Source organism: Parasteatoda tepidariorum, chromosome 10 (genome assembly GCF_043381705.1).
Source record: "Parasteatoda tepidariorum isolate YZ-2023 chromosome 10, CAS_Ptep_4.0, whole genome shotgun sequence".
Classification (NCBI taxonomy): Eukaryota; Metazoa; Arthropoda; class Arachnida; order Araneae; family Theridiidae; genus Parasteatoda; species Parasteatoda tepidariorum.
Genome location: NC_092213.1, coordinates 61,833,371 through 61,848,229, shown reverse-complemented (window position 1 = coordinate 61,848,229; position 14,859 = coordinate 61,833,371). Strand labels below are relative to the sequence as shown.

The window sequence follows — 14,859 nt, the reverse complement described above, 5'->3', positions numbered from 1 at the left end:
ACACGATTATTTTTGTATTTGAATAAATATTTTCTTGGATGCAAAACCTGAGAAATAACTTTATTTTGCACCGTTGGTATGTTAAATTTCACAGAAACGAAGAAATTAGGTTTTTATTAACGACAAAAGTATTTCAAATCCATATAGATTTTTTACGAAAATTGTCCTAAAAAAAATGACAACTAATATATTTTAGTTCGCGGGTCACAAAAAAATTCTTCGTGGGCCGGATGCGACCCGCCAGTTGGAAACCCCTGCTATAGACCATTAAAAATTTTCCCCTCCTATTATTAGCTACATATTCTTAATTTTAGAGAATAAAAGTTGGGAGGTATGGATATAAGTCGAAATGAAATTGATAAGACCGTTCTCCAAAAACTGTGAATAAATTTAGTTTAGCTTTATTTCAATAGCGAATGATAATAACCACGTTAGCAGGACTGCCAGCTTTCTACGCTTTGCGGAAAAATTTCGTTTGTGGGTGCAAATTTTATGTTTGAATGTATGATTCTTTTTGATGTATAATGTTTCTTTGTTTAGTAATTTTGACTTAAAATACAATAATTTTCCACGCTAGCTACGGCATCTGAATGATTCAAAAATTCACATAGAATACTACTTTGTTCCAGTTCCTTGGAAATGTTGTGAGGCTTTTTTAAAAATGTTGGCATAATTATCCAAAATTCTGAAAGCTTTAGCTTTTTTTATTGTCTGTAATTCAATAAAATGTTTTGCAAACAGAATAGTCAGCTCTAGTGCGACGTAAATTAACAACAACGAACAGAATAATAGTTGGCTGCCTTGAGATATTTTTCTGACATTCAAACCATAAGCGTTTTGGTGTTCAAAATTGTTGAATGTGTTACTTGTTCTAGTTGTCAAAAAGTATATTAATTTTACTTTCTGAAATTTTTGTTATTAATTATTTAAGTTAGTTTTAATTTTTGTCGTTCTCATTTTTTTAGTTGAGAATAAAGCAATTTTTTTTTTTGAAATATTTTTTCCAATGTTAGAAATTTTCTTCTCCTCTTGATTTAATTTTAAAATAACCAAGGAACGCTACTTCAATCAAAAAGCCCTCAATGAATTCTTTACCTAACTCAGGAGTTTCCTTGTCTTTTGGCACTGAGTACAGAACTACAAGGTTACGAAAGATTCACAATGGGGATCAAATTCTACTTTTTTTTTATTAATAAAATAATTTAAAGTAAAAATAAGTTCAAGATCTGAGTGCAAAACAGTGACCACGAAGAAAAATCCAAATAAAAACAGCAAGGGCGTCGTTTGTGTGAGGGGACGATGCGTATATGCCCCCCCCCTAAATAATTAGAACTCTCTAAAAATTCCTCTCACTATTTCAGACAAATAAAAATTTTTTTTATATGAATCATCCAGTGGCGTACGCAGAATTTTTTCAAGGGGGTGTTCATAATTTTCTGAAGCTACTAAAAGAAATTCAAGTATGTAATAAAGCACTATTATTTCCCTAATTTAGACAGCTAGACAGTTTTGACATTTTATTTAGACAACATTGTTTAGTTAAATTTTAATTTGATTTTTTAAGTTTAAGAACATAATGTAATATCTTCTCGCATGTAATATCTTCTGAAAAAAATCCAATGTCATATGGGTGGGAAGTAACACTTTGAGGGCCACTTTCACATTCATCAGATTTTGTTACGCTCGAAACGTTTTCTTCAACGGAAGTATCACATTTCTGTACAACAGAAAAACTTACATTGTACTCCGTTCCCCATTTTATATAATTTTTCACCCCATCTCCAAAATTCTCGAATTGTCTCAAAGATGACAGAACGTCTAAGATTCCAGAATCATCGCGTAAAGACCTCGCGAATGACAGCCAGTCTCGAAAACTATCGCGACTGGCAGAACAGAAAGGAACCAGTCCATAACAGTATTACTTGAATTTGGTTTCAAAAGTACAACCCTATTATATTAAATGTTTTTTTCAATATTCTGAGAAATACCGTGAGAAAAAATGGTAGGCATAAGGCAAATAAAAATATATAGTCTTAAAAAATAATACCCGCATAATTTCTACTAAAATTTTTATTTTTGCCATTTTGTCTGAGCTCAAGGGGGGTGTTCAAACCCCTAAACCCCTCCCTTGCGTACTCCACTGGAATCATCATTGATTTAAATTCATTTAATAATTTAAAGCAAGGAAGGAATAAAAATGATTAATTATTTACCAGATATTAAGCAGTTTTAAGAATTTTTTCTTGTGTGTGAAATTTAAAGAGCTACTGTGACAGTTCATTTTAATTTCGTCCCCCTCAAAAACTGAACCCCAGCTAAGCCCCTGGAAAAGAGATTTGATAATTTCAATAAATATTGCATAGAATAAAATAAGCAGACAAAATTATTTAGCGAATAATTTTTGTGCGACGCATTTTAATTTTAAACTCGTGCCTCTGCAAAAAAATAAACTTTTCAGGATGACACGGGAAAAAGGGTTCTCTATATTGAAAGGGTTAACTGAGGGGCACTTTTCAAGGAATAAAAAAAAAATGAAAATAAAATTCCCGAAACTTATGTAAAAAGTATACGGAACATGTCAACGGCTTTTTTTTTCTTCTACTTTTTCCGACTCTTCGCCCACCCCCAAAAGAGGGGGTATAGCTTTTCCTATCCCAGGATACTCCGCGACGATGTAAGGGGGAGAGAAAATGAACAAAAAATATGTTTTCTGATTCCTCTCTTTTTTTTCCGAAGTTGAGAGGAGCAGCAGGAGCAGGCAGAGCTGGTTCAAGATGGCGGCTAGCGGCTTGGTCGATATGACCGATGCCGCTGCAATTGAAAAAGCAATAAATTTGAAAGTTCCCCTTGTGCGATTGATACCGATGAAGGCGATTTTTCCTCAAACTCTGGAGAAGAACGGTGTGAGAAATGGATCAGATATTGCGAAGTGCTTAGAAAAATTAAATAGCCTAATCCCTCCAAAAGACAAGACCAATACACTAGTAAAAACAAACTCTCACGCTAAAAATAATGGATATTTTGGAAGAGAATCTTTCAATAGTCGGCTCGGACGATCGCCAAGCACCGACAGGTAAGTGAAAACTATTATAAATAAGTGATATATCTTTTATAATTACGTTTAATTTCCATTGTCAATAAAAAGCTAACCCCCTAGTGGGGTGTACCATTGGAACAGTCCCTGTTTAATAATATGTTTGGGACATATGGGGGAATGAAATACAATAACATAGAATCGAATGATTATGTTTTATCTAATTTAAAACTCCTCTTAATGATTTTATTTGCTTTTAGTAATAAATAATGTTATTATTAAGTTAGTTTTATAATTATTAAGTTTTTATTTATACTTCAATGTTGCGATCTGGTATCTTTTTAATTTGTATAATTTTGTTACAAACAAATGGTTTTGTATTTTGGGATTAAGAATGATTATAATGTGTACTTTTCTTGTGAAAATTATAAACAATATGGTAGATATTTTTCAGTTTCATTTAATTATCTCTCGACTTGATCTAAAGGGGTGAAATAATAGTTGAAAAATCACTCGATTAATAATAAACAACAGATCAGATGTATACTTATTAATAAAAATGAAATCTGTTTGTTGCAATAATTTGCTAGCCGTCTGGAGTGGCGCCAAGATTTCCCTAACGGAGGATTTGATAGCCCCCCCCCTCCCCGTGAGAGGGTAAATTCGGGATTTATTGCATTTTTTAAAATTAATATGTAAAGAAAGTAACAAATAGAAAAAATGCCATTTAGCTAGTACCACTTTTGCTTGTTATCTGCAAAAATTGTAAACAAACACTAATAATAAAATTGTCTATATTTCCAATTAGTGCCCATATCAAAACAACTACACATGTGTGTTTAATTAATCAGCTGTAAATTTTGCACTTTTTCATAACATGGTTAAACTTGCTCAAATTTATCTTTTTCTTTGAGTCTGTGTTTGCTGGTTTTACATGTCAGTAATAGAGCACTAATCTGCTAGAGTTTAGAATTGAACCTCAATTATAAATAACTTATATGTACTTCAATTATCAAATTAAGTGTTCTAAACAAAAAAGTAACCTGTCTTAAATTGTTGAAAAAATAATCTTTAACTGAAGGTAAAAAAAGACTGGTGTTTACATCTGTCTTGCTATAAATATCAAGTAAATTTATATTGGAAATATACAGTCTGTTTTTTTGTTTTTTTAAAAAACTATTTAATGTTTAGTGTGTAGGACTATAAAGCTTTTTCTAGTCGTGGTTTAACATAAAAATTTATGCAACACTTAAATGTATGCTCGGATTTTTCTTTTGTACTAAGGCTTGCTACAGGTAAAGAATGTATAATTAAGTACCATCAATTTTATTATTTATCTATTCATCTTTGAAAAAGTTTGAAATTATATTGTTACATGCTGAAGAAGAATACTAAATTGAATTTTAGGTGATATATGTAATCAAGGATGCCTTTAATTGACTAGTAATCCTTGCATTTTAATAGAGGCTCAATTATGTGATTATTATAGTTATTTAATTTTTACCTAGCTTTGGTCAAGATTTGACAGTAATGAGCTCTTATTCTGACAATAGAAAGTTTTTGCAAAGCACTTGCCATATGTTAACTGTAATATTAACTTAATTTTGATATCCTTAAGGGACACGGTGATATGTAGAGAAATTGTAAATGTGCTATGAAGCTCAAATAGAGTGAACGTTAGAATTATGGGTAACCACAATCCAATACAAAATCTTTCTTAATCTTATGGATTATTAAAATTCTTACTTTGTCATAGTTGTTGATGACATACCAAAAATGCACTTCAGGGCTAGTTCCATATGTGCTTGTTCATGCCACTTTATATCACCAAGATGGCAGGCAGTGACCCTACTTATATTTAATATGGTTGGGCTTGCACATCATAATTATTTCAACACAAATACTGATATAGAAATCTTCAATGTACTGATGTCGTTTCCAAAAATGTGTAGTCATGTTTGAAGCTGTTGTATATCTTCTATATTAAAATAGCAAATACTACCCAGTTTTGTTGATCTATTGGATTGCCTCGTCTAAGGAATCTTTAAGTTTAAAAAAGTTTATACAGCAATTTTAAGTCTTTCTATCATTTTGTGAAATAAGGAATGCACACAGTTTCTCAATTTTATGTCTTAGTGTCAATTGTATAGATGTCGGGTTAAGGAGCATTTTAGATTATTCATTGTTTCCAAAAATATACTTGGTTCTTCCTTTTCTACTTAATTTCAGCCCTTATGAGGCACCAGCAATATCATGCAAATGCAGAGCTGTATGGTAAATATATTGAAGATAAATTATTCTCTTCCTTGGCAATGTAAAAAGGATATTTTTAATTAATTTTAAAATTTACCTTTATAATTTTTACTTGCAATACAGAATCCTACTATTATTACATGAAATAATATTCTGTATCTTATTGCATACTACAATACAGAAAACAATTGGATGGATGCTTTATTTGGCAATGGTAGCAGTCAGTCGCAATTTTTTAAATTAATAAAATAAAAGTTATTGTCTGTGAAGTTGTAAAATAGTTTAGGATCCAGAAAGCCTCATTATTTTTGATTATTGATTATTAGATTGATGAAGTTAAATGATAACTTAAAATACTTATTTAACTTGCCTGATGATTTTTTAATCCTTTTAAAATGTCTAATTGAATTGTTTATTACTGCATTTCCCAAATGACATTCCCTGAAACCTTAGGGTTCCCTGAAAAAGTTAAAGGGGCTCTGCGAGTTAGTACATTTTATAGCCAAGAATAAGTTTTGAAACCTCTGATTATGTTTAGATTCGTATTATAATTCAATAATAGGTAGTAATGCAATTATAATTCACAATTTGTTTAATCTTTCAAAAACCTTAATGAAATTATTTCAAGTAAAATATATGTGAATATTGGCATTTTTTTTAAAGAAAATATAATGTTTCTAATAACAATCTAATACATTGAATAAATGGTGAAAATACAAGCATGCGTAAAATATTCCCATATTTCATATAACGCTTATTAAATTGAAATAAAATAATTAAATTGTTTAATAAAGAAATATGTTTCCTTAATAATTATTTTTTAATATTTATCACAGTTTTTTTTAAAGTTTTCATCTCAAAGTGAACCATAATTAGGCTTATAAATGCATACCAAAGTTGAGTCCATACCTTGACTAGATGCAGTAGAAGGATTGCAATTTAACTACTGAACATAGAAACTAATTTAAAATTATTAATGATAAAGCGATGAAATATCTTTTATAGGTTATAACATTAACTATTATTACCTTAATAAACTTTATTTAAAAAGTCAGTTGTGATTCTTTAGAATTTCGTAGCCGAAAAAAATTGGGAACAGCTGGTTTATTAAACAGAAAAGAAAATTTACTCTTTTTTTTTCTTATCTAAATTTTTTGTTCGCAAATTTTGCAGAAAAATCTGAAAAAGGAAGAAAATAAAATTGGCAATAGAGAAATCAAACTTTTGTCATCCAGTGATCAAACTGTGATTTCTTTGGATTATTTGGATCCTTTGTATTATTGATTTCTTTGGATATCTGAGTGGANAATTTTTTGTTCGCAAATTTTGCAGAAAAATCTGAAAAAGGAAGAAAATAAAATTGGCAATAGAGAAATCAAACTTTTGTCATCCAGTGATCAATCTGTGATTTATTTGGATTATTGATTTCTTTGGATATCTGAGTGGAAAAAAAGTGTACTTAAAGTCATGAGAAAAAAAAAAGTTATGCCACTTTATAAGTATCATTTTTATTTTTTTAACTAATACAAAAATTATTTAAACTTTCTAGCTGAACTAAAAAGATGAATAAAATAAAATTTTTCTGAAGATAATTTATTATTCTAGACAGTTTATTTCTAAATGTTGTTTAAACAACATGAACTTTTAATATGAAATAGGAAGTACTATTAAATTATTTAGAATTTGATTAATCTACTACCTATTTCAGTATCCTTAAAAATTTTGAATGAAGGAGATAATAGAAAACTGCATTATATACCAAATCATAATTTTCATTGTCTTGTATGTGACTCCTAAAAAAGAAGGAAAAAAAATAATCGTTTATAAGAAGTCTGAGTAAAAGAAAAAAAAATGCTATTATAAAACTTGCTCTTTAGAATTATAGTTTTAATGATATATTGATATGAAAAGTATAGCTACCCATTCTGGAAAAAAATTCTTGGAAACGTAACTCACTGCACATACCCAATGAATAACTTGCAATCAAATAAAAGAGAAATAATTAAATCAGGGAATGGTATAGTTTTCCATCATCTTGAATTTTTAATGAGATAACTAGGATTAGAGTTTAAATTTCAAGTTCTATATGTATATAACATTGGAGCGCTTCTGTCAAGCTCATTCCTATTAAAAGAAGGAAGAAAAAAAGGTTCAATGGCAGCAAAAAAGAAAAAAAAAAGTTTTTATTTCAAGAGGTAGTAATTTTAATTCATAGTCATTTTACAAAACACACACGAAGAATAAAAGGATTGAGCAATTATGCTTCTTAATTAAATATGGAAGGAGTAATTAAGGTTTTTAATAAAAGTAATTAAATATTTTTTTTAGGTGAAAATGAAGATTTTTTTTTCGCGGAAAAATCCATTGTTAAATGTTATCATAAAAAAATATTTTTCCCGTCACTTTTTATTATTTTTTTTTTATTTTAATTGTAAAATTGATTGGCTTTCTTGTTAAAGGTTTCTGTTTAGAAAAAAATAATTTTTTTTTCATCAATATTATTATTATACAATTTTCTCAATTATAATTATTGACGAAGACTAAACATTTTTTTGGTGATGGGGTATTTAAACTATAATTTATTTAAGAGTGGTTCCTACATTTGTATTTTACTTTGTTCTAAAATATCTATTTGAATTTTTAAATTTAATTTATAACTTAATTTTTTTAAGGGTAAAAAAAATTTGAGCTAGGTTATCCTCTCTGACCTCAGTTGTCTGGTCTAAGGTTCTGTTTTAATGTGTAAATATTTCAGTATACCAGCCTTAAATTTAATTAGGTGCAATTTGAAGAACATGCAACTTCCTACATAACTTCGATTTTTCAAATTGTTAATTGAATGTTATTCTTCAACTGAGTTATTATAGTTTATTTTTATTTGTTATTTTATACAATTAAAATTAAACTAGCATGAAGGCATTTTTTTAAAAAAAATTTACGAATGTATAAATTTTTGGTATTCCAATTAGCAGTTTCACAAATACCAAAAACATCATTTCCGACAACCTTTTAAAATTATTTCTGGTTGCCGTCCGACGAATACGACCTTCAGGATTGCGCTGATCGATAATTTCAACCTTTGAATCTCTGTTGTGATTTGCATTCATTTTCTTTTACATGTGAAAACAATTTCATTTTTAATCACTAATTTTTTTCTTACCGTTTTGTTTTTATTAGAAAGTAAATTTCATTTTTACTGATTGGATAATTCATGAACTGCTGAATAAATATACTAAAATAAATTATTTGCTTTTTTGTATTAATTTTTTTTTAAAGAAATTTTGAGGGTTATTCGTCTGTTAAATGCTGTTTTTAATCGTTCAGCTATTTTTTCTTCTAGTTTCTATATTAAAAGTAAATTTCAATTTTACTGATTGGCTAATTTATGTACTGTTGAATAAAAATAAAAAAATAATTTTTTAGTTGTACATAATTTTTTATTTTAGTAATTTTTGTAGAAATTTTGAAAAGTATTGATTTATCTGTGAATTGCTGTTTTTATTACGATTCGTCCTTAACCTTGTACTTTCCTCTGCTTCCGTCATAGGTATATCTGTTAACATGGCGGTAAAGGGGGGGGGGTTATAGTACTTTCAGCTGTTGCTAAGCCTTTCGTCACACATCTGTTTTGTGGGTATGTGTGTGAGTGGGGTTAAAGCAATGCACATTTAACCTTTATTCAGCATTTTAAATTCAAAATACTCTCTTTTTCTAGAAATTTATAGACGATGAAAGGGGGGATTTTTATTCCCTCTTCCTTTTTGAATTCTCTTTTATAACACCTTTTTTGTGTTATATGAGAAAGTAAACAGAAATTATTAGATTGATATTAATTTGAGACTCACTTTTCTTTTCAGTTTTTTGTTCTAAAAATGTGGTAGAATGTTCTGCATGGGAAAAATAAAATGCATAAAAACAACGTTATAATATACATCGACTTAAAAGTATTAAACTTGTTAATTTTAACTTCGGGCTTTTAACAGAACTGCGTAGTACTTTTTATTTTATTTTATTCTTCTCTTTTTAAACTTCGTATTTAGGACTTAATGTTGTTCTTAGGAAATGAAATTATGAAAGTTATACTTTCGTGCCACGCGCCAGAAATGTATATGTGGCAGATTTTCGTTCTGTAATTAGAATTACAACCTTCTTACTTACCATATTATATTTATTATTACAAAATGAACTTTTCTTTCTGAATTAACTCGGAAATGACTTTTAAATTACACTTCTCTGTTATTCTTCATTTCTGAGGCTTGGGTTATCTTATGTTGTTCAGAGGGACCGATGAAGACAAATTCAGGCTCAAGGCCCACCAAATTTTCCGGGCCCCTTACGAGATATTTTGAAATTAAATTACTGAAGAGTAGTCCTAACAATGAAAAAGAATCTATTGAACTGCATGGTTCAAGATAAATATTCTAAGAAATTTTGAAAGCAGACAATTGAAGATTACTTTTCTAAGATAAAGTTTACGTATCTATAAATTGAAGCAAAATACAAAACAATGTTATATCAAAATAAAAATAGTTTGGTGGCCACAACAATTGAAATCAGTGATTTTTGCTCAAGCCTCTGATTTTTATTTAATATTGTTTGTTTTAACACTGTTTTTTTATTTAATACTTAGACCAACACAAAGCTAGCCCACCTTTCATTAAACTTTTTACTAATTTTTGAGACCCCTCAGAAACTGTGGGCCCTAGGCCCATGCCTATTGGGCCTTGGCGATAATCAGGCCCTGGTTGTTCATATGTAATTGTTCATATGTAATTCCTGTTTTATGTAATTGCCAAATTTGTTACATATTCTTGCGTGCGGCGTTGGAGAAGAGGTACCAGATAGTTCAAGAGCACTTTAGCTAGAAAGCTTGTATTTATTTATAATTTTTTTTTCCTGTTGAAAGGCGTTTTACTGTGTTTCAACGCTACGTTAAGCACTATATCGTCGTGATTTCTATGATCAGTATAGTATCAATATCATACATTTTATGTGTGCTTGGATATTTTCTTAGTTTTTCTGTTCTACTCTATGTTTATTAAATATAATATGATGGAACTATTTATTTCCTTTTGTGATTTCTAAGCGTATATAACTTATATCTATTTTTCAAAAACTGTAAATCTCAAATCTTTTGTTTTAATAACTGTTCCATTTCACTGTGGTTCGATTTGGAGAAATCAGGGTTCGTAAATTGGACTCATCGCAGATCATTTTATTGTAAAAACGCATTTTTCATAAAATATTTTGGCTTAAAAACGGGCCACTAATAAATTTTTATTTTAAAGACAAACCCTTCTCAAATTTTTTTTTCCTAGTCATTAATTAGCATTTTGCGTGTAGCAGGAAAGAACTATATGTAAATAATATTAAATGGAAAAATCATTTATTTAAATGAAAAAAGTAAAAAAAAAAAAATTCTTTTTATTTATATTATTTAACACGGTGCGTAGCTTTTTTAAAAAGTGCTTAGTTTTGATTTGCATTTTTTAAAAGTCCTTAAAGGTGCTTTTTTTTTATTCGGGGTTTGTAAAAAGTGCTTAATTTTCTATCTTTTAAAAAAAGAGATTTTTTCTTTGCCGTGTCGATTGTCGTTCTAAATTACAAAAAAATTCATGATTTTTCACATTTTTCTCTGCAATATTTATCAGAAACTAGTTATTTTATCGTGATTATTTTTTAGTGAAAATTTTTTTCGAATTTTATTGATTTTATGTTCATAAATTAAGAACTTTAAACGATAGAAAAAAGTAATTTTTATTACTGCAGAGATCCTAATTATTTATTTATTTATTTTTGTAAAGTGTTTAAAAATATTTTTTGAGTGCTTAAAAAAAAGTACATAAAAGGTGCTTATTTTTTGTTGAAAAATTTGACTAGGCACCCTGTTAAAGACTAAAATGTTTTTATTTGAAAGCAAATTTTTGTTATTTTTAACAAATTCACAAGAAAAAAAAGGAGGGGATCCATACAATTATCAAAAAAAGAATCCTGGCTAAAAGAACCTTAATTGGAGCTAATCACAAAAATATTTTGTAGATGTTTCACAAAAACCTTAGAAGAAGTCTGCCTGCACACACTTCCGCTTCTTTCTTTATCCATATTTCTACTGCATTCATACAATCTTCCTTTGCCGACAGCGGGTATTTTAAATGTTTCTTCGTTATTTTATTGAAATGCAAAAACACTGTTCTAAATTAAAATAAAGTTTTAGGGGGCGGGGTAAAGGTGTATGCGAAACGCGTGGCAAACTGAAAAAGAAAACAAAAATAGCGGAAAGACCTCCTTGAAGCCAGGCCTCCCGTAATAAGGGTTGGAAAAGAATGATTATTAATTCCATGCCCCTTATGCGTTCCACTGTCTATAGCAGACGCGAAAAGCGCTGGTGAGTGTTTTGTCTCTTCGAACGATGTGCATCTTATTTCATTTTGGATAATAATTTTTAATATTAGAATTTCTTTTTTTTCCTTCTTATTTCTGGAAATTTTTGCTTTCTTTTAATATTCCTTCAAAAATTATCCTTTTTTTTGTTTTTAAGATTTTATTTTACTTAAGCGTTTATTAATAGTTTCGTGTTTTGTTTATTTTTGATCATGAAATTTTATCATTTACATTTATTACGTTAAAGGCAAACGTTTGAAAAATCATTTTATTAATGAGAAATGCTGTTCCTAAAAATTGTTTGTCCAAACAATGGTCTTTTCCTCAATTTTATAATATCATGCTAATATTTTTCTTTTCTTTTTCATTATAATATATTTTTCCATTAAAAAAATTTTGAGACAAATTTATAAACAAATTTGAATGTTAAAATGGCATAAATTGATGAGCTGCAGTACTGAGTAGGCTTTATTTATTTATTTTTCTATATTGATATTTTTCCAAGATCACATATGTAAGAATTAAACTACTTTTTTTTTTACGTTAGTGGAATTTATTCCGAGATCACAAATAAGAATTAAACTCGTTAGTGGAATTTATTCCAAGATCACAAAATAAGAATTAAACTATTTTTTTTTAACGTTAGTGGAATTTATTCTAAGATCACAAATAAGAATGAAACTATTTTTTTTAACGTTAGTGGAATTTATTCCAAGATCTCAAATAAGAATTAAACTAGTTTTTTTTAACGTTAGTGGAATTTATTCCAAGATCTGAAATGAGAATTAAACTAGTTTTTTTTTAATGTTAGTGAAATTTATTCTAATATCACAAATGAGAATTAAACTAGTTTTTTTTTTTTAACGTTAGTGGAATTTATTCCAGGATCACAAATAAAACAATTTTTTATTTTTTTAACGTTAGTGGAATTTATTAATTATGGTCCTAAATATTAAGTCACTCATTGAATCAAAGTAGGATTGTCAGCAGCTTTTGCATTTCATCTTGGATCTTTGACTGGTGCTTTCTCTCTCTTTGTATTAAGTTTTGCAATTTAAGCTTTGCTAATCAGTAATTGTATTTAGCTGTGCACTAGCATTTAGGATGGAATTATATAAAAGTTATTTACTAACATATATTTTTATCTTATCAAAAGTCTGAATCTATGGTGGTAAGAATTATAGTCTTGACGGAAAATAGTTTGTTTTATTTTTATTTCTTCTCATGTTACCAATAATAATAACAAATCACGCATTTGTCTGTATAGAAAAGTACGCAATATTCTTCACAAAATAGGTGCAAAAACTTCCAAGTTAATGCTGTAAATTACAGAATAATCCACCACAAATATTTTTCTGAACCAAATTTGTTGCAATTATGTTAGAGGACTGTTAAAATGGCAAAACAAGGTGAATAATTATTTTAAAAATAAAATTAAATCATCTAAAAATTTCAAAATTGATCTGAGGTGAGAGCAAAGGAATATGTTTTGTATTAAAGCCGAATTAAGTACAATGAGTAAAAGCTTCAAAATATATACATGTTACCGTAGTACGTAAAATCTGTATTGTAAAATTTAAAATACAATAGAAATCATAAATAATCATAGGCAAAATAGAAATCATAATCATTACTTTTTAATTTTATCATATATTATATCTATTCTGCCCTTAAAACTACAATTCCTTCTTAAAAGAACTATAATTCTTGTTTCTAAAAATGAAGGTTTCTTCTCTTATAAGTTGAAAATTTTCAAAATTCTTACTCATCAAAATTAAGATTTTGATTGCAAAATTTAGCTTTGAAGTAAATTTTGTAAGTCTGTCTGTTTAAAGAACTCCCTCCATGTTTGTCTGCTGCTAAAACAAGAAGAAGCACATTTTAGAGAGGAGAGTTTTGGATACTTTTCGCTCTGGCAGCACCTGTCAAAACTTGCTCCAAATGTTTTTACCATGCCACAACCCTACTTGGAATAGTTCTACCTCATAACCTTAAACACTGACAGTGCTTCAGATGACTGGTGAGGGGAGTTCTTCCTATAGACAGACTATATGTATGTAACTATGACAGAAAAACATGAATAAGCCATAAACTGTCGATAAAAAGTTATATTATTTATTTTGTACTTTATTAGGTATTTAAATTTTTTAAATATTTTTTTACAGCATTGTAGTGAGCAACTTCGGCAGCGACCAAGGTAGTGTTGATTCTTGTCATTATAGCAGCAATGGAAGTGATAGTAACAGTGTATCTTCTCCAAGTTCTCCAGAGGAGCCAGACTTGTGTTCTAGAGCAGGATCCCCCCATTCTATGCCTCCATCTTCACCAGATCTTAATTTTAATGATCAAAATGATGATGCAGTTAATCAGATGGACTTTGAGGACAAATCTACTGTACAAAAAATTTGTCCTTTGTCGGGAACTACAGACTGTAGTACATGTGGAAATTGTTGTGAGACTGTTTCTTTCTCCAACAAAATTCCTCAATCTCTGTTCTCTAAAGAATGTGACTTTGGAACTTCGCAAATAACAAAACCAAAGGAAAACTACCTCTACCAAAGTAAAAACTTTGTGCCAAACTCCAAATGTGAATCATTCCAAAATTCAGTGACTCATTGCAATGTAAAAAGTGATAAAATTGAAGAGTGTACACTTTCTACCATTAAATGTGATGTTAAAAACTATAAATTTAATTCTGGGTCCTCACAACAAATAGCTGTACAACCCGAATTTGTATCATGTAATGGCACAAATCAATCCAATTGTTCCTCAACTGAACTACATTGCAATTGGATGCAATGCCAAGCATATGTAGATGGTAATGCTGAACTAGTCGAACATATAAGGAATCAACATGTACAAGTACAAATGGACAAAGAAAATTTTGTCTGCCTTTGGGTTGGATGCAAAGTAATTCATTTCTTTTTTCTTTTCTTTTTTAAATAGAACAGTTTAATAAATTACTCAACTTTCCTCTGTAACATTTATTCCAATTTAACTTATACTCAAAGTGGAGTTTTATAAGCCAAATTGTATTGTAAGTGTTTTATGTGATACTCTAAAAATTTGCCAATTGATTACCATTATTTTTTTTTTACACTATTTATTTCAGTGGTTGAACTTTTTATTTAAATTTTTATTTAATTTAAATAGGAATTGATACTCATCCATTTTGCCAGCCCTAGTAAATT

The 14,859-nt window shown here is 28.9% G+C and overlaps 1 protein-coding gene across 2 annotated transcripts in view; it reads left to right on the top strand.

The window, feature by feature from the left end:
• Positions 1–2,673: 2,673 nt before the first annotated feature.
• The window catches only part of LOC107442078 (zinc finger protein AEBP2), a 36,846-nt gene continuing 24,660 nt past the window's right edge, over positions 2,674–14,859 (top strand). The window contains exons 1-2 of one of the 2 annotated variants that reach the window (XM_043045388.2): positions 2,674–3,073; positions 13,834–14,578. In XM_043045388.2, the coding sequence (XP_042901322.1) occupies positions 2,775–3,073; positions 13,834–14,578 (1,044 nt within the window). In that variant the 5' untranslated portion in view covers positions 2,674–2,774. Of the gene's footprint in view, positions 3,074–8,750; positions 11,673–13,833; positions 14,579–14,859 lie in introns of those variants that run through there. The other variant, XM_043045389.2, reaches the window with a different exon arrangement.